Raw genomic sequence first — 20046 nt, 5'->3', positions numbered from 1 at the left:
AGGAAATATTTGCCTGGATTTTGACAACTTTGAACAATTCAGTAAATCCTAGCACTCCATGTGCACAGCCTGATAATAATAATTATTATTATCAGATAGCTGCACTGCCCTTGAGAACTGGGCAGTGGGTTCTGGGAGGAAGGAAATTGCTGCCACATGCAGTAAATAAAAAGAAGTTTTAAAAAAAAGAAATACACACAGAGTTGTGCTGCAGAATCATTCCATTGAGCCTGGCTAGAAACACAGGCAGCTACAAACCAATCATTCATCTCCAACATAAACACAGATTGGGTTCAACTTGCAGTAACATAGGTTGAGATTTTTAGTAGATGACATAAATAAATGTATTTATATATTTCCTGACCACATTAAGCTTGAAATGAAGAGTTCTAAAATGTGAGCCATACACTGTAAGGCTTCTAATAGCCAATAAATTCAAACAGTCACACTGAAGCAATGTTTTCTCCTTAAAGGTACATTTTGCTGCAGTGTGTACAAATACAAGGGGACTTGTTTTTTTATGGATTTGTAATTATATGTAGCTGAACACGATCATTCAATAAAGGTTAAAGTTCTCTTAGGAGGACAGCAAGATGGAAACCACTTCAGAGGGCACAATCTCAGATCCCAAATATTATTTCTACATGGAAAGACATCAGTAAGGAGATGGGGAAGGCTGAGGAAAATGACTTTCTCCAAAAAAAAAGACCAATTGAGGAAAGGTAAAACATTCTGGCTCAAGAACCTCAATGTATTCCTCTGTTCCTGCCCCACTTCTGCTGCACTAAGAAAGCACAAAACCAGTTCTTATCCTGCCCAGTTCATCTACTTCCTATGAGTAAAGCAGGGCTCAGAGTGCTGGATTTCCTTCAGGTGGAGTTAAAGGAATGAAGTATCATTCTCTAGGATTGCCTAGAGAATCACCAGTGATACTTAAGAGCTAAAACACTCCCTCATCAGAGGGGGTTTTTCATCTCCAGCCCTTACAGCACTTCAAAAGGGAGCTCAGCATTATCCCCACACTGGGAAATGGAATACAACAAAACAAGGAAATTTTCAGCTCTCAGGAGGGGCCAGCAGCAATGTCAGGAGGGATTTCAGGTGGCAGGAGAGGTGTGTGAGATGCACAGAGGCTGATGGCCAGCAGTCAGACAGCTCAGGGCCAGGGGCCACAAGGCTGAATTTCAGTTTTGCTCCCCACAAAAGCTCTGGCTGAAGGACACAGTCACTGCCCAGGCTTGGAAGGCAAATCCTTCAGCACAGAACGAGCCTGTTTGTGTTTTGGACCCAGCACTGGCAGTGGGTCTCTGACAGAGCCGTGTTCCCAGTGGGGGAGCCATAAAGAGTCAGTGTGTGCTGGCTCCAGAGCCCCTGCTTGCCTGGATGTGCTGGAAAAGCCAACTGGAAATGTCTGAGTGCTGATGTCACTGCACTTCCATAGCTTTGGAGGCTGCTCAGCTTTCCTTGGGGCGCCCATTCCTTGCAGGAGCCTCGCTGAGCTTCGTCTCCTGGCTGGAGGTTTGTGAGCAAAGAGAAGTGAAGGTGGCAGCTGAGAGCTTTAATGCACCTCACCCTAACCCAAATCATGCTTTTCAGGGAGAAGTTAGCATTCCTAGCCCAGTTTAAAAGCTAGTTGGGATTGAGTAAATGAAATGGAATTTATTTTCAAAATAAACTTCAAATCACCAATGCTTTCAAGGGGAATTGAGTTGCCAGTGACAAAATTCATAAGAACCTCCCCACCCACCTAAGTTAAGGTTGGAAAGTCAAGTGTTCAAGGGCTGGAAACACCAGAGTTAAGGCTGCCCTGTGCACTCCTAATTCACATCTCCTGTGTGATACAATTAAAAGCTATTTTTCCCCATGGCCTCACCCCATTTAGTGGGCAGGATGAACAGAGCTATTCAGTATTTCTGGTTGGGTTTTTTCCTACCTTTTTGAGTCAATGTGTGGCCTTGGCTTTATTTATAGCATGCCATTTAAACTCTTCACTGAAAACACGATTATTCACATCCTTGCGGGTTTTAATATAACACTTATCACAGAAATATTTGCTTCAAAAACATAACAAATGTCTCATGACAAAACCCCTGCCAGTGAGGTAGGATGGTAGCACAGTCCCTTGAGCCCAAATGCTTAATCAGAATCAGAGGTCCCACAAGCTTGTTTTGCTTAGGATGAGATCATCTGAATGTAATACAGTGTACAATATATTCTTGGGTTTTAGCAAACCAATAGTAACAAAAACCCCATTTCTCTGGGACAGAGCTCCAAAACTTGCAGTGCCCTGAGTTTTGCCTTTGGAAAAGCATCTGTTTCCTTTCAGCAGTGGCCACAGCATTTGCAAACCTTGTTCTCTGTGGTTTCAAGACCGTGGGGCAAACAAGCAAGGCCTGATCTGAAGCAAAGTAACATAGCAAAGTAAGGCTGGAGTGTAATTACTCCTGGCTCGCTTGATTCTGGAGGATTCCCACTGAAATTCGCCATTTAAAAAGCAAAATAATTACTCCTACCTCTGTTTGCAGGCCTCTGTACATGCATGTGGTTATATAATACACCTAAACCCAAAATGTTGTCATATTTGATTACAAAAAACGTGAAACTTCTTTGAATGGGTACCACACAGCAGTGTTAATGATCATTTTCAGCAGTGAATCAACAATCAGCAAAGGTTTAACAGACCTCAGGCACTACACAATTGCTCCTCTCACAGATAATTCACATTTACCCTTTGAATTTGGATCTGTGTTACAAATCAAGCAACTTTTCTTTTGAGACACTGTAAAAAAAAAAGTTGCTTCAGGTTCTTCCACAAGTATGAAACCACTTGATAAATACAATTTTCAAGTTTATACAAGCCTGCAGTCCCACATGCACATCCTGTCATGGAAATCAATCTGTGATTCCCTGTCATGCTGCTTGTTTTACAGCACAGGCTCAGAGCAAAGTGCTTGTTAGAAAGGTTTTTAAAACATTTACTCACTGTTCTGACAGCTCTTAGGATCTCTTTTCCTTCCTCTGGTCTGTGTTGCTTATCTCCCACTGTTCCTCATTGATGCTGTCTTCAGAGGCCAGCTGAAAGAAAAATGCACAATGCCAACAGTTTATATCCACCAGACTGGAAACCTGGCATGTCTGGAGCATTATTATTATTATTATTATTACAAATATGTTTTGGAATTTGTATTTTTGGCATAATGAGAAGATTCATTCTAAAGAATGTAGCTTTGCTTTTTAAAAATGTGCTAAATCAATTTGGATCATATCAACTTGAAGCATTTCAGAGATGTCTGGGACTAAGATTATTTCCTGATTTGATGTAGCAAAAAGAAAGTTCACCAATATAATCTCAAGTACCACTTCACGGCATCTTGAATACTTAAATTCTTCTATTAAAATACTGCTATTATTATTGTGTTGATACTGTATTTAACCCTTCCCATGGCAAAGTGACAGAGGCTCGCAGAACTCACTAAGCCACACTGTAATTTGCTACACTTTTAACTGATTTACCTTTTAAACAATAAAGAGGCTGTGATGGAGCAAAGTGCAGTATCTGCAGTGGGGCAGATGTTTCACTTTAAGAACACATTAAATCTCCAGGGGCATCACTTGGTTTTGGACTTGAGCTGAAGTTGCTAAGGAGCATTAGTGAGGCCTTGTCTCTGAATTTATCCCTGAAAAAGCAGAAGTTAAAGATTTTTAAATTTTTCTTCTCTTGTTTTGTTTGTTTGATTTGATAAATAAGCTACAAGAAGGTCAGGCCATGGCACCAAACAACTGTCACTGTGAGAGCTGTGAAAGAATTTAGATTATCCCAGTTCATGTTTCGTTTCTTCATGAAATTTTAGATTTTATTTAGGAAATAAGGAGCCTGAAAGTTTAGATAGGACTTTTCTCAGGCTGTGCTTGTGTGAGCAAAGCCCTCCTGTCCCTGGCAGCCCTGGCACTGCAGCTCCTGAGGCTGCACAGAACCTTCTGCTCCCTTTGCTGCCCTTCCCCACCTGCCTTGGCCAGACAGACAGAGCTCCCTGACTGCTCAGGCAGAAATCAGAGTTTGCAGCTCCCTGGTGCCCTGTGCAGAACCTTTCCCTGGGGTTTTTCAAACCTGCTCCCAGCTGAAGGGCTGAGGAGGCCAGGCCAGGCTGGCAGTGCCCAGGCTGTCCCCAGGCTCCAAACTCTCCTCTCCAGCCTCAACCTCCAGCCCTGGGCAGACGCAAAATGAGCCTGGATGTCTTTAGTTATTAAAGTGTTTTATCTGTCCACTCCCTGGCGATTTGTGCCTGTCTGGTGCATGAGAAAGGGCCCTTCTGGGGCAAAACCACAGATAAAATGTGTTTTAGAAGTGAATTTAAAGCCCTGGATGTGTATATTTCATAATATAAACTGAATATCCATAGAAAGAACAACTGTATGTTTTTAGTAATGACCTAATTGAACTAATTCAATAATGAACTAATTCAACCCCTTCTAAAACAATTCATGAGCTCTTACTCATTATCAACTGCCAGTGCTTGGGGACCTTCACTAATTACCACTATTCTTTGGTGCTGGATGTATTTATGTCATGGGTGCAGGGTAAAGATGGACATGGAAAGAAAATAGAACTGTTTCTTTTTGTTCCTACTCACAAACAGTGATGGGAAAACCTCCAAAACCTTTCTTGCTGTTTTGTGGTTGTCAGGACACTTCATTTTCCCTCATTCCCAAGCTTCAGAAGCTTCCTCTTTGTGATTGCAAACAGATGATGGCAGAGGCAGCAATTAGACTAATCCAAGTAAATTCCAATCACTGGTAGCCTGCAGCAGCTTGCAGGGCTCACATCAAATGGAGACCCACCCTTAGCACCAAGCTGTCAGCAGGAAAAGAGAAATTAAAATTGATTTTTAGAAGCAAATTTCTGTGACCTTCCTCATTGCACCCAGGAGTAGCTATAACATCTGTCATTTATTATATATCATGGCTGGGATTTTTAGCCAACCACCGAGCTTGGGTATTCCAAATCCAGCGTGCACCTTTGACTGTGTCAGTGCAAAGTCTCAGGAGTTTTGACCATCTGGGAGTTCCACAAAAGGAGGAATTGTCTGCAACTCTCTGCACACACCAAGAAACATTAAAAATATACAGTTTGGTTTGAAAATGACACCTTGAAAATTGGAGATTTTAGTACAGCCAGAATAGATTCTGCAGATTTATCCTGTCCTTGCCAATCTTTACAATCTTTGCAAAACAGAGGTGGCAGGTTCTCGAAAAGTTTAATTTTTTAAAATAATGACCCCAATAAAGCCAGTGGCTACTGATAGCAGCTCCTCAATGAGCTCAATGGGCATAAAATATGAGAGCAGTGTCTTTCATTAGAATGCAAGAGCTGCTAAGGAAATTCAGTGTAAGTTTCAGAATCACACATCTCCACCTTTTCTCAGGAATCCCAGTTCAAACATAAGATCTCCCAGACTCTGGAGGTTTTCTTGCAATGGAGACTGTCTCCAGAAGCTGCCCACAGATTTCCCAGGATACCAGACTGGTGTTCCCCACAGTAAAGCAATTTCTTTTCCTTCCAATATTCTTCCATAATTCCAATGTTTTTCTCTGAAAAACAAAACCAGGTCATAAACCCAGCTGAGCTTTGGACAAAAAGTTTCCAAAAGCAGCAAATATAATGCAAAGAAAGTCATTTTGTAACACAGAAAAATACAAGCACAGTTACACAAGTGTTCTTGTTCCAAGAACAATTGTAAGTGGGTTTTGTTTTGATTTGGAAAAAACTCCAATATCTCAGTGTAGTTGCAGCAGACCACACACTGGAAAAATTTTCTGTGGCTGTATAATAAGAAAGGATTTTTCTCTCTGAGACAGAAAAGGCCTATTCAAGGTTGGGAAGGGAGTGTAGCTCAGAAGAATGAAGAATCAGGAAGCTGAGGAGATAGGTCAGAATTGTGTGAGGTTGATGTGGTCTCATTGTCTGAACAGCTGCCAGGAATTAGGAAAGACAGCTTCTCCTTTTTCCTCAAAACACAGGGGCTAAAAGCAAAAATCCATTAAGTAGCAGGTTTAGGGTGTTTGCTGTTAGGGGTGGCTCCATCCCTGGTGTGTAGCTGGAGATAAGAAGTTTTGCAACACAAAGTGGAACAGCTAGAAAATAAAGTGGGAGGATAAGCACAGTGGGCTCTGTGCCAAAGGTTTTGTGATGTGCTCACACAGATCCTGCAGCAAGAGAAGCCATAAATATCTCCAGCATAAAATGCACTCCAGGCTGGAGACAAGTGAGGCACTCTCAGAGTCAGCCCCTGACTTCACAGTCATGGAGTGAGCCCACTGCAGAAGCTGCTTTCCAGGTTATTTTACTGCATTTTACTTCACTGGGCAATTTTGGATGGACTCCAAGGAGTAGATTTTTCAAAAAACATTCTTTTTACCAATAAAACACAATAAAAGATTTTATAGCCTTGATGTGTTTCTGGCAAGGTTCAAAAACTGCTGCTAATAAAACTTTTCCAAGAGGAAAAAATGACCAAGCTGCCACAATGTAAATATGATTTTTTTTTTTTTTTTTTTTTTTAATTTGGGGTTTTATGCAGGAAACTGGGAAACAACATCACAGGAAAAGATTATGTTAAGAGAAGAAAACCTGTGCAAACACAACTTAGAATGGAACAGCATCATGTTCCTGGCAGCCCATGTTAAATGCAGTTGGAAAGGATTATGTTTTCATGCTCACCAAGGGCTGCCTCCTCCTGACCACTGGGTCAGTGACAATTCACCAAGTGACTTCAGGGATGCCCTAGAGCAGCAGCCTGGCTTGTGAATATGGCACCAGGCAGCCAGAGCAGAGCTCTGAGCTCAGCCCTGGCCTGATCCAAGCTCCCTGTGTGAGATCCATGCAGCTCCTCACATGGAGAGAGGGCTGAGCTGTCAGTCTGCTCCCCTGCCAGCTCTCTGAACAGTCCCAGCCTCTCCTGGCGTGCCAAAGCCTTTGTTCTTGAGGTGTTTTTAGGTGCAATTATGATTTAATGAGGAATGAGTAATGCCCACCCTTAATCACCACACCTCTGGCGTCGTTCGGCGCTGTGGTGACTCTGGTTCACTGCCCTACCTGGTTCTGCAGGAGATGAAATGTGCCAAATGCCCCAAAAAAATGATAAAAACGTGCCTTCAGCACCCATGTCCCCTGCAGCAGGAGCTGTGTAAACAGCACTGCCCTTTGTGTGCAGAAGGATTTTCAAGGATCATCACCTCTGTCCCTCCTGAGGAGCAGGGGGCAGGCAAGTGGACAGAGAGACCTGCAGGGAGGAACAAGGAGCTCCTGGTGATATTCCTGCTCTCATTTCAGTGCACATTTCACTTCTGAGATCTCTGTAAGATCTCGGAGATCTCTCTTCTGAGAGGCTCTGTAAGAACTGCAATGTTGATATTTATTTGACCCTACCAGGCAACATTCTCAGTTATGAAATTGGCCACGCGAGGGCACCAACACTACTCAGGGGAAAAAAAAATATTAAAAAGGCAAAAAAGACAAAAGTAGGTAACCAAAGGAAAAAAGAGGATTTTGTTTACAAACTGTACAGCTGCAAAAGCACAGGAGAGCAGGTTCTAGGCAGGAGTCACCCAGCCAGAGCATCCAGCAGCTCCGGGGTGCACAGCAGGGAGGAGGAAATCCCCCCCCATCCAAAGGAGCTGAGCTGTTGCTGCTGCCCCTGCCAGGCTCCCCTTGCCCAGAGATCCCTTTCCTCAGGGTGGGGGTGGGAAAAGCTCCCACACCTTTGTTGTGTTCGTGCCCAGAGCCCCCTGTGCCCTGGCTCAGGCACGGGGGCAGCAGTGACCTCCAGGCTCTGCCCCTCTCCCTCAGCACAGAGAGGTCTCACCTGAGAGCCAGAAAAGTGCAGAAAAGTCTGAAATCACATTTTTGGCCCAGCAGTGCTTACCTGGTTCTGTGCCTTTTCAGTGGACATTATCTGTGAGAGGGACTGGATGTAACTCCAGAAGTGAAAGAAATGAGGAGTTGTAGCTTGAGCTGAATATCCAGACTTTGTTTTTGCCACAAAGACACCACCAGAAAGAATTCCTTTAGAAAGAAAAGTAAAAGCATGTGATTTTTTCAAGCCTGCGTCTTAATTATCTGATTTTAAATGATGTAATGTAAAATCAAAGCACTTGGCCTCACCAAATCTGTCACTGAGTTCTCCCTGCCAAACACCATCCAGGACACAGATACTTGCACCAAGAGAAAATCATAGAATTCAGAATTCCAGCATGCTCTGAGTTGGAAGGGACATTAAAGATGTGTCTGTACCTGATTCCACCCCTGCCCTGCCATGGCAGAGACACTTTCCACTGTCCCAGGCTGCTCCAAGCCCTGTCCAACCTGGCCTGGGACATTCCAGGGATCCAGGGGCAGCCCCAGCTGCTCTGGGCACCTGTGCCAGGGCCTGCCCACCCTCACAGGGAATTTCTTCCATATATCTCACCTAAATTTCCCCTTTCAGTTTGAACCCATCCTTCGACCATCACTGCAATTCCTGATGAAAAAGATCTACAAACCCTCTGTTCAAGAGGCAGTCCTGTATGAATGTATAGATGAGTGCAAAGCTAATTTTGCTTACAAAGGAAAATCCTCATTGCTAACAGATTCCTGTGGTTAAGCTAAAGCTTGTCCTGCAGCATTGACTGGATACAAAAGGATTGTTCTTTTTTGTTGTGACTGTAAGTGAACAAAATGCTGTTTGCAACTAGATGTTTCTCCCGAGGTTTTGTGATAGCCTGGATTAACTCCATGCAATTATTCTGGGCAAGTAAATTTATTCTGAATGCCCTGGTAGGTTTGTGGCAGTTCAGAGGAATCTCCCAGACAGGACACATCTGTTGTGAAGAACACCAGGTAAGGCAGGGATGGGGGAAATGGAAATAACTACAGCTACAATCAGGGCAGAAGGGGTGAAAAGGCTTTTACAGGACCATCCTTACAGTCTGAACTTATCCAACCTTTTTGTACTATTGGAAAAGCTGTTTCTTCTACTGTGTTTGTAGAGATACATGCCAGAAAACCAGAGCAATGCAAAGTTCCAAAATGCACATAAGAATTTGAAAGTGTTTGATGAATATCCCACAGCAGACTGTGCATAGATTGTTTTATCCAATACAGGGTGCTGTAAAATCCTAAAGTGCTTTATTGTTCTTGAGGTACTGAAATAATTTCTAATTCTACTACTAAGAATAATCAAGCCAAAAGTGAAAAAAACATTGATTTTGTTGAGTTCCTAGCTCCTGGCAGCACTCTAAAACCACACAGCCCTGCTGCCCTGGGGCAGTGCTCAGACCCCCTGGAACATTTCCTGCTCTCCTGCCTCCTTTTCCTGGGACTGTTGGTCAGGGCTAATGAGAAGATGAAGGGCAATGCTAAATTTAAATTTACTGACTAAAACAGAGAGCTACTGGCAATGTCTAGTTAAAATCACATGTATTTGCGACATTTTATATTCAAAATAAAAGCAATTCTAGAAGATTTAGACCTGATTTTAAATGTTTGTAGTCTGCTACAAGCTTTTTTTAACCCTGTAATCTAAATGCTCCCATTTGGAATGCCGAGATGGAGGTATTTTTAATCCAGGACTAAAGCCTTGAGTGCTGAAGTAGTTCCATTTTCCCAAGCCAGCTGTGCAGTTCCTGTGTTAATTAGAGATATGGGATGATCATTAATAAACAAGAACAGGAGGTCTCTGAGGTTGTACATTTATTACATGTTCTGAAAAGGGGCTCAGTCCTTTGCCTTTTGTTTTTTGCCACATTTTGGGGTTCATTTTGGTCAGAATCCAACCTGCAAAGCAGCTCAGGTACTCCAATGAAAACATGACTATTTAAAATATTTGTTCTGCTTTTCCTCATGGCCCAGCCTCATCTTCAGATTCATCAACAGATGCTCAGGAATGCAAAACATCCTTTGGGGACTGTATCAATTTGGGGAAACAGAGCTTTTCTAAAAAGCCCTTCTGAAACTTTATTTAGCTCAGCTAAAATGTGTCTCTAATAATTTAACTCAATGTCACAATTCAAAATTGAGGGTGGGACTGGATAAAAAGGACAACATCAAGATAAAAGCTGCAATTAATTAAAACTGCAATAAGTGAAAGTATTAGTTTTCCTTTTCAACTTCCACAGGGCTTGTTGCCATGACAAGTGGGAAGATGCCACCAGAATAATTGTTTCTTTTTGTCATGGTTAGAGGGTTTTACTTGCCGATATTTGTGGAACAGTTTGAAATTCAGAACAAAATAGGTACCAACAAAGAGACCTTTAGAATAAAGATAAGTAACATTAGAGAAAATATGTGGCTTCTAATAATTATAATTTTGATTGAGGTGATCAATTTTCCCCACCCTGCCAGAAGTTTAACTGCTCCTTCCACTCCACTTCAATTATAGCTCCCATTCAGCAGAAAAAAAATCAGCTTTTCCCTTTGGACCGCACAGATTTGTGGAGCAGCAGCCCCTGAGAGAGCTCTCGTGTTTTCCCTGGCAGGGAGCAGCTGGGGAGGATGAGGAGGGACACCCTGAGCTGCTGGGCTGTGCTGGTGGCAGCGATGGGACTGAGCGTGGCCGAGGACTTCCCGTGGACCAAGAACAACCCAGGCTCCTTCTACTACGGCACTTTTCCAGCTGGTACCGTCCAAACCCGGCTGCTTTGGGGCTTGGAACCTTCTAGATCTGCTCCTGTGTTTGCACAAGGAAGTGAGCCAGAGGGTTTCTGTGTCCTTCCAGGGAAATGGCAGGAACAGAAATGGAGGTGGCTGCAGAATGCAGAACGCTTTGGGATCTGCTCCTGGGCACACAGGGATCCACAGGAGCCTGCATTCCACAGATCCACTCCAACAGGAAATCCAGAGGAAAGGCTCACACATAACAGCTCATATCCAAGTGTAACGGGGCATACCTGAGAACTCTTCTCCTTTTTATAAATTACCTACAATTAATGAAATAAACCAAAATACCCTTTGTTATGCAGCTAATTTAAGAAATCAGTGAAATAACCGTGCTGGGTTTTGTTTCAAGCTGTTCAGTATTATCCAATCCACTCTTCAGTATGGATTTATAAACCTTATCCTTTCTTCAACACGTATTTAAACACATTTCATCCAAGCAAAAGCAAAACCAGAAAGATACAGGCACTGATTGCTTTCCATGCTCAAGTTTTTAAGTCATTTATGATACGGTATTTTATCTAACAATAGGAAAATAATCCAGAATATTTCTGAATATTTTACATAACATCTAAACTTGTAGTTGCTAAAACTACCGTGAAAACCAGGAGGGAGAAATTATGTGGAAACCTAATTTGTTTTTTACAGTAAGACATTTCTGCTATGTTTTTTACAGTAAGACATTTCTGCTATCAATGCCCTACCTCATCACTGTAAAATACAGATTTTACAGGCCTAAATGAAAAGATTCAATTTCTTTTTCAATGGATCAGAACAGGACAGCTTCATTTATTCCCCATTTTCTGACCTATTTAGGCACAGACACATTCTGAAGTGTAGAAAACCCGGGCCTCTCCAGCAGTGCTCACTCACACTTCAGTTCCTTTCTCCTACGAACATTTAGCACCAAGAGCATTCAGCAGGAACACGTTTCAGTAACTGCCCTGGTTCTCCCTTCAGGTTTCTTGTGGGGTGTGGGAAGTTCTGCCTACCAGACCGAAGGGGCGTGGGACAAGGATGGCAAAGGGCCGAGCATCTGGGACACCTTCACTCACGGGAAAGGGAAGGTGCTGGGGAACGAGACGGGAGATTCCGCCTGTGATGGCTACTACAGAGTCAAGGTACGGCTCGAGAGGAACTCACTGCACCCTGCAAATGTTCTGGGGCCATCCGTCAGTCCTGCTTTCCCCTTTTGAAGGAACAACGTAGCTGCTCTAAAGGTTATTCAACTTAGGAATCCAAGTGCTGATATTTTTAATCAGTACAGTAAAATCATCTTCCTTTATAATCTCATAAAACCAATAATCCCACAGTGTTTCCCAAATACATCTCAGCTTTTCAGGATTTTTGTGTCCAAAAAATATTCTAGATGCTGTAGGAAGTCCAAATGCTTAGTTAGAAATCCAAGAAACATACCTGACCTTTAAATAAAATTAACATTTTGTGTATGTGTGCATGTATGAGGTTTTCTATGTATTTTTCAGAGGCTTTAAAATTCAGTCTGGATGTTGCCCAATTTTTGAAAGGATAACAAACAAATAATCAATGCAGCTCTGTTCACAACATGTTTCCAAGGCTAATACCATCAAAACCAATTTTCAAATTACCGTGCTGGAGGAAAGACAGATACACAGCAAGAGGAACCCAAATGACTATGAGAAGGCAGGGTTACATAATTGGAATTGCAACTAATTTAATAAAAGTTATATTCCAGTGAGAATATAGATGAATATAGACTCCACCTAGATGAAGTCCAAGGGAGAACCAGAGGTCTCAGCAAGAACTAAGAGAAAATAAACTAATTATGCCTTACTCTCCTAAAATGGGAAAATGCAGGAGAGGTTTCATTTGACCTCTGAAACCAGAAGTTTGAAAGAACTTTAAAAAGTTTGAAAGAGCTTAAAAAGTATCTCAGAGAAGCTGGGACTCTGAGCCTCATTGGGGTGTGGCACCAGAAGAGACTGACACTGAGAAAATTTGGATTTAGAAATACTTTCTAAAACTTACTTCTATTTGTCCACTTACCCGGTCCTCTTTATATCAGAGCACTTTTTGCTTTCATCATCAGAATTCTCTTTGCTTTGGCACAAATACCACCAATTTCTACTTTCACTGAACACTGAAGATGTACAATTTCTTAGCAAAAGAACATATATTCATATGGGATTTAGGGGGTTTTCTCATTCCAGTATTAGACAGTAAAAGAAAGTCCAAGTAATTATGTTTTTGAGCCTGACCTGAAATGTTTGAAGTCAAGATTTACAGGCCTCTATTATTTTCTAACACAAATTCTGATATAAATATTATTGTACTGCAAAACCTCAGCTCATTTTTCTGTAATGCAAACATTCAGTCTCCACAGTTGCATAAAGCATTACAGGACTTCTTTGGACTGTCAAAAACAGTGGTTAAAGAGGAAGGCTTCAAGCAGAACGAGCCATCACCTCAAAGATTAGAAAAAACAGATTGAATCCTCTTTTGTGCAAATCTTCCATGGATTTTCTGCATTCAGAATTAGTTAAGAACTGAAGTTATTCTGCTTGGCCTCAGGATGTGTTAATTGGATTTTCTTCTCACAGGATGACATTCAGTTACTGAAGGAGCTGAAGGTCAATCACTACCTCTTGTCTATCTCATGGCCAAGGATTATGCCCACAGGCATCAAAGGTAAGCACAATTTCACCACATTCTTCCCAATATTCTTACCTTTAGGGATTTTACTCCTGAGTAACCCACAGTTGTTCAACCAGAATTTACCTGGTTGAACACAGCTGTTACTCAGATTTCTGTTTGTCTGCATTTCACCGTTACAGAATTCCCAACAGTGTACTGTAAAATTCCTTGTTTAATATTTTTAGATTTCTGTCCTTCCAGTTATTTGGGAACCAATGCAGGTAATTCCTTGTCTTTGCTTTTCATCAGCTGAGCAACTGAATGAGAAGGGAATACAATTCTACAATGACACAATTAACAGTCTTCTGGAAAACAACATCACCCCTATTGTGAGCCTCTACCACTGGGATCTGCCACAGGTCAGACAATATTTGAATTACTAAAACACCTCAAATAAAGCCTTCTGATAGAAATAATTTCCTCAGGTTAAGAACTAAGAGTACTTAAAGAAAATTAGAAAAACCTGCATGATTTTAAGAATTTGTAAGTATTTCCTGTTCATTTGGATTTTATGTGCATTGAAGTTTTAAAAAACCTTTCTGAGCTAGAAATAGAAACAGAATTAAATAGAAATAAAAGTATTTTTTAAGCAGCAGCTGACCTTCAAGTAAAATTATTGAATCTTGAAATTCTTATTTCCAAAGGTTCTCCAAGAAAAGTATGGTGGCTGGCAGAATATAAGCATGATTAATTATTTTAATGATTATGCAAATCTGTGTTTTGAGAAGTTTGGTGACCGTGTGAAACACTGGATTACATTCAGCAATCCTTGGGTAAGTCATGAATGCTTTCCTTCCAAACTCTCCCATTGCACTGTTCTGTTCCCAAAATTCTGTGGGAGTGACACTAGAGAGGAGCAGGTGAAAAAAAAAAAATGGAAAGGAGAAATATTTAAACCATTAATCTTTGTGGCCAAAAATCTCAGCGAGCAGATTTTGCACAAGGGCAGGGTTTTAAGTAATGAAATTCCAGGAAAATTTTGAAAACTCCTCAGCTGGAGAGACTGAAATTAGAAATGAAGAAGTGGAAAGGCAGCTGTTATTTCCCCTTCCCCATTCCTCAGCTCACCCCTCTAAGCCTCCTCACCAATACCCCGAGCTCAGTACAAGCAGGCAGGAGATGGGAGCCAAGGGAGGGAAGAGGGGATTGGGGAGCACAGGATGCAGAGGATGGAGCACATCCCTGGAGCCCAGAGAAGGACTGACTCTGTGACTCTGTTTGCAGGCAGTAGCTGAAAAGGGCTATGAAACAGGAGAACACGCGCCAGGACTGAAGCTCGGCGGCTGCGGCGCCTACAAGGCTGCTCATCACATCATTAAAGTAAAAATCCTCCTGAAATTATGTGTCACTTCAGGATTTTTATCAGACTACACTCTTTAAACTGACATATAGCTGTAATTTCCAAGTAGGACACTGAAATTATCATCTGGTTTTAAACATCCAGTGCAGAATCCAAGGCACTACCAATGTTCGGTGCTTGATTTCACACTTGCAACAATTTGAATTTCCTTATAAATATCACTTCTAATTTGTTTCAAGGTGGTTGAAAAAGAAAACAACCAGGTTAGTCTAGAAACAAACATCCTGGCCCGTTGAAATGTATCTGAATGTTGCAAGTGACTTCAGGAAGTTTCTGGTAAAAATTAATCTTTCATCTGCCTGAATAAATTAGGGAAAGCCATCCAAAGAGCAGAGCAAAGGGACAGAACCAGAACCCTGTCCTGAGGGCTGTGGCAGCTCCATGTGGATGTCCTGGAATTCAGGGAAGGAATCTTGCATAAAGGACTTTGTGATGTCTTACATGAAATCAAACTTTCTGTAATAAACACCAAAAAAAAATTCTGTGGTATTTTCAGGCCGACTTCAGTGCAAAAAGTGCTCACCAGCTTTCCATGCCCTAAGAGATGAAAATGCCACATGATTTATTCTATTTCTACATTATTTTTACAGACTCATGCCAAGGTTTGGCACTCCTACAACAGCACCTGGCGAAGGGAGCAGAGAGGTAATGAGGATTCATTCTGTGATTGTGCTGCTGTTTCTGTTAAGGGCTTCAAGAACTGCAGAACTGTCCCTTTGTTTTAAGGGATGGTTGGAATTTCCCTAACGAGTGGCTGGGGGGAGCCTGTTGATCCACACAGCCAAACAGACAGAGATGCTGCTGAGAGGTACATCCAGTTCCACCTGGGATGGTTTGCAAACCCCATTTACAGAGGGGACTACCCAGAAGTTATGAAGAATTATGTAGGTAAGTCCCAGTAGCTGTGACATGAACAGATCCACACTTGCAGCACATTACAGGGGAATAACTCCTGGCCAGTGTGTGCTTTAGTCAAGTGAGGGCACAGGGGAGATGTGGATATTCTCAGTTCAGTCAGAGAGAAAAAGAGAAAGATTTCTGCCAGGCTAAGCCTGGGAAAAAGTCTGGGAGGAATGTAAACAATCTATTATCTTGTTTTCTGTTCATAGTGTTTATAGGTATGTTCTACCATGCTGACCTAAGTCCAAGTGTACCAATCAGGTGAAATGTTGTTACTTTAAGACCAATGAAATTAATGTTCACAATGTTCTCTATAAAGGAGAGAGGTGCTTTTGAATAAAGATCATTCTTTGCCTTCTGAAGATAGAGCCTCTTCATTCCTGTCCCTGCCTCAACAACACAGCAAAGCAAAGGCCCCCAGGCTGGACACAGCTCCTAAAGCACTTTGGGGACACACCAGGACACTTTAAATCACTGTTTCTGCATGTATTGTACCCAACTTAATTCTCCAACCCAAAAGGATGAAATATTATCCCATTTTAAAAAACCAGTTAAGCTCAGATGCCCTCAACATTAACACTAAATTCAGGAAAACCCTATTTGTCCCCAGCACAGAGAAGCTGGGGCTGTCCCTGGGTCCCTGAAGTGTCCCAGGCCAGGCTGGACAGGGCTGGGAGCATCCTGGGATAGCAGAAGGTGTCCCTGCCCATGGCAGGGGGTGAGGTGATGATTTTAAAAGTCCCTTCCAACCCAAACCATCCAGGATTTTATGATTCTATTATTTATTGCTGGTGAGATAAAGAAAACCAATTTCTGTGCTCCTCAGAAGTTGTTTCCTGTAATTATTTTGCTAGGCAGGAAGAGTGCCCAGCAGGGCCTGGGGACATCAAGATTACCAACTTTTTCAGTTCAAGAGAAAACCTATATTAAAGGCACCTCGGATTTCCTGGGAATTGGTCATTTTACCACTCGTTATGTTCTGCAGAAGAACTTTCCCTTCCTCCAAGTGTCCAGTTACCACACTGACCATGACCTGGCTGAACTGGTGGACCCCAACTGGCCAGCTCCAGGCCCTAAGTGGCTCTACTCTGTGCCCTGGGGGTTCAGAAGGTTGCTCAACTTCATTAAGGTGAGTAGAGCAGATCTTTAATTAGAAAGGAAGCAAACAAAAATCAAAATACCTGGTGTAGATTCAGATTTTCAACAATTTCAGCTATTGGTCTTGTCCTAGTGGGAATTTTCGTTGTCAAAAAACCCTGAATTTCAGCTCAGAAAACTACAGAATTCAGTCATTTTAAAATAAACCCCATAGTTAACTTAAATTCCTACTACATATTCTTCTTACTTAGGTAAGTAAATTTGGAAAATTGTTTTTAATGCACTTTGCTAATTCATATATTCTGTCAAAATGAAATGATTTTATGTGAAGCAATTTAAACATTCCTGTTTGCAGACCCAGTATGGGAACCCCCTGATTTATGTGACAGAGAATGGAGTGTCTGAAACTGTGCAGTGCCCTCAGCTGTGTGATGAGTGGAGGATCCAGTACCTGAAGGGATACATCAACGAGATACTCAAAGGTCACTTAAAAACAGCTTTATGGGATTTGATTTTCAGGGTGTTTTCACCTTCTGCTTATTTTTTACTTTGTCCTTTCCATCACAGAGAAATAACTATTCACAAGTCAAAATGGACAGCAAGCCAGACCCTCAAATTTTCACCAAAATGATAACCTAAGCAAACATATTAATACTAATAATTACAATAACCTACCTGAGATTTAATACTGCAATAAGTCATCAGTTTCCACTCTCAGAAAGGAGAAATTATCATGTCCATAGAGTTCTAGTACCTCTAAGCTAAAGAAAACAATTCAAAGAATCTGAATTAATTTGTGCTTAATTTTTCTGTCCTCCTCCCCATCTGTTCCTGCTAATAAACCAAAACATTTACAGAACCATTTTCAAGACAAAACCCACCTTTATCAGTGATTTGTGTTCCGTTTCCAGCCCTAAATGATGGTGTAAATGTCAAAGGTTACACTGCCTGGTCTCTGCTGGATAAATTTGAATGGAACAAAGGCTTCTCTGAAAGATTTGGGCTTTACCACATTGACTTCAAGAACAAGAACAAACCACGGTACCCAAAGGCATCTGTTGACTACTATAAAAAGATTATCAGTGCAAATGGATTCCCAAACCCAAGAGAGGTGATGTCAGCTGCTAATTTTGATTTTTTTTTCCCTTCTTCTTTATGTGAAAATGTCACATTGAATTTTAGGAAGCAACTTGTATGAATATGGTACAGAAGTGACACTTTGATTCTCTAAAATAGGGATCTGTTTAATACAGAGATACTCAGGTATTGACAGTGGGAACAGCCTCAATTACTGTTTCTAAAGCATTCCACAAACTCCAACTGGACTTACTGATGCAGTCAAAAATTCTCAATCAGAAGTTATTTAGCAGTGCTGTCAGATTTCTAGGCAGAAAACTCCACATATGTACTATTCTACTGGAAAATAACCTGGAATGTATTATGTACCATTAAAAGCTTTATTAAACAATTAACTCCAAGGAATACACCGAAATAAAAACCACAAAGAACCTTTCAGAAACCCATGTGTGGTTTTAAGTTAGGTGCAGGGACAATTGTGGAAGTGAGGAGGATGCTCAGTCTCTCAGAACTGTCACCCTTCCCAGGTGGAAAACTGGCATCAGAAGGCCATGGACACCTGCTCTGCCACACACCAACACCTTGCTGCAGGTAAGGATGCCTCTGTTTTGCTCTATAAAAGCAGATTCTGTAAAGTTCAGCTATTAAATTGCTCTCTGAATGCTGCTAAAAGGTATTTTCTCCCCAAAAGCACTACAAGCCTCTAAAGAAAAATGTTTATATTTATTGACTCCAACTAAAAACACTGTAGCTAAATGGATCAGCTGTGGATGTTACTGAAATACAGAAACTGGAAAAGCTACTACTTAAAACTGAGGTAGGGGATGACAGCTTTCTCCTTAAAATAAAAATGCTGAATGCTTTTTCAAACACAAACCAAACCCAGATAAATCAAGACAACCCCATAGAAAATCTCTAAATATTTGACTTTTACATAAAGTGGAACGAAAAGAAAAGAAGAAATAAAAGGGCTAAGGACTGGCCTAAGATTAAATTTGGGCTCTGATGCTCCTGGTAACAAAGAAACCCCAACACAACTGAGCCAGAACACCCAAAAAACCTCCTCCTACTTCAGCATTCCTGAAGTAGGGATTTTATTAAGAAAGATCAAATAACTACTATAGATTTTTAAAAAATGAGCTAAATTCCATGTGGTAGGAAACATCCCAGCAGTCAATTTAGGTTAATCTTGCTCAGCCTCCACTTCCAAGTCATGCCCAGTGTAAATGAAGTGGGTTTACTGAGCTCTTCCAGGCTTCTCTGTGGAATAAAGTTCTACAAAATAAAACCCATTTAATTTTTCAAGTAGATACAGAGCAATAATAAAAAGGCCAAAGCTTCCTAAGGATTTCTCTTTGACAATTTTCTTTCACCTTGAAGTGAGGGAAATATATAACAGAGGACCAGTAATTTATTGTTAATGCATTGCAGCTAATTCACAGCAAGGACAATTTCTGCAGCCCTTTGATCACTGACATATTTTCAGAAATTTAACTTAAAAAGAAAAAGAGAAAAAACTATCATGGATTTGCTCCAGTTTCTGCAGACTTAGGAAATTCTGTTTGCTTTGTTTGCTGTTTATGCCAGTGTCAACACTTTTATGTTCAAAAAAAATCTTTATGTTAACTCTAAGTTAGGTATTACTGTACTCCAGGGGATTAAATCTCTTACATATTCCTCATTTCTCAAATTTTAGATTCCCTGATTACTCACATGGAAATGGTGACAGAGATTGTTCTTCCAACAGTTTTCACACTCTGCATTCTCATCAGTATTGTCCTCCTCATATTCTACCTTCGAAACCACAGCTAAAATTGATGTTTGCACACATCATCATTTGCCAAAAGGACTAAGCTGCAACTGCTTTATTTGAATAGTTAAAATTTACCACAGATGGTTCTTTTTATACCCCTGTAATGAAATAGTATTTATCAATCCACCTAGAGCTTTTATAGTTTTTCTATTAAATTCCCAAAACATTTTTTTGTTTTTACCAAAATACATTCTCTTTTCACTGATTCTAAGTAATAGATTTTACAATCCTTATTATTTTGCAAACTATTACATATTTTGTTCATCAGAAAAATAGATAAGAGTAAAGTGATTAAAATCTTACAAATTTCAAGTGATTAAAAGCTGCTTGCAAGTTCTGATTTCAGTCTGTTCATCAACAGCATTTTGATTACCATGTAATTGCTATTTGAAGAAAGACAGACATGATTTTAAAATATAAAAGGACTTAAATACT

General features: G+C 41.0%; 1 protein-coding gene across 3 annotated transcripts; it reads left to right on the top strand.

Annotated features, from left to right (window-relative positions):
- Positions 1-13326: 13326 nt before the first annotated feature.
- Positions 13327-19734, top strand: LCTL (lactase like). 3 transcript variants are annotated; one of them, XM_072934131.1, is made up of 9 exons: positions 13327-14136; positions 14588-14683; positions 15314-15368; positions 15450-15611; positions 16478-16752; positions 17077-17203; positions 17633-17832; positions 18326-18389; positions 19495-19734. In XM_072934131.1, the coding sequence occupies exons 1-9, from the start codon at positions 14047-14049 to the stop codon at positions 19608-19610; spliced, it is 1185 nt and encodes a 394-aa protein (XP_072790232.1). In that variant the 5' UTR covers positions 13327-14046; the 3' UTR covers positions 19611-19734. The 3 variants fall into 3 exon arrangements, with proteins under 3 accessions (XP_072790232.1, XP_072790233.1, XP_072790234.1); XM_072934132.1 differs by lacking the exons at positions 17633-17832; positions 18326-18389; XM_072934133.1 differs by lacking the exons at positions 14588-14683; positions 17633-17832; positions 18326-18389.
- Positions 19735-20046: the final 312 nt, after the last annotated feature.

This window comes from Taeniopygia guttata, chromosome 10 (genome assembly GCF_048771995.1).
Source record: "Taeniopygia guttata chromosome 10, bTaeGut7.mat, whole genome shotgun sequence".
Taxonomy (NCBI): Eukaryota; Metazoa; Chordata; class Aves; order Passeriformes; family Estrildidae; genus Taeniopygia; species Taeniopygia guttata.
The sequence above is the reverse complement of the archived record's forward strand: the minus strand, read 5'-3'. Positions and strand labels throughout refer to the sequence as shown.

What these genes read in the sequence shown, in the direction of transcription:
- LCTL (XM_072934131.1), top strand. Translation starts at nt 14,047, where the DNA reads ATGATTAATTATTTTAATGATTATGCAAATCTGTGTTTTGAGAAGTTT. An exon ending in TTACATTCAGCAATCCTTGG is followed by an intron (nt 14,137 to 14,587) that starts GTAAGTCATGAA and finishes CTCTGTTTGCAG; the next exon opens with GCAGTAGCTGAAAAGGGCTA. An exon ending in AGTTATGAAGAATTATGTAG is followed by an intron (nt 15,612 to 16,477) that starts GTAAGTCCCAGT and finishes TTATTTTGCTAG; the next exon opens with GCAGGAAGAGTGCCCAGCAG.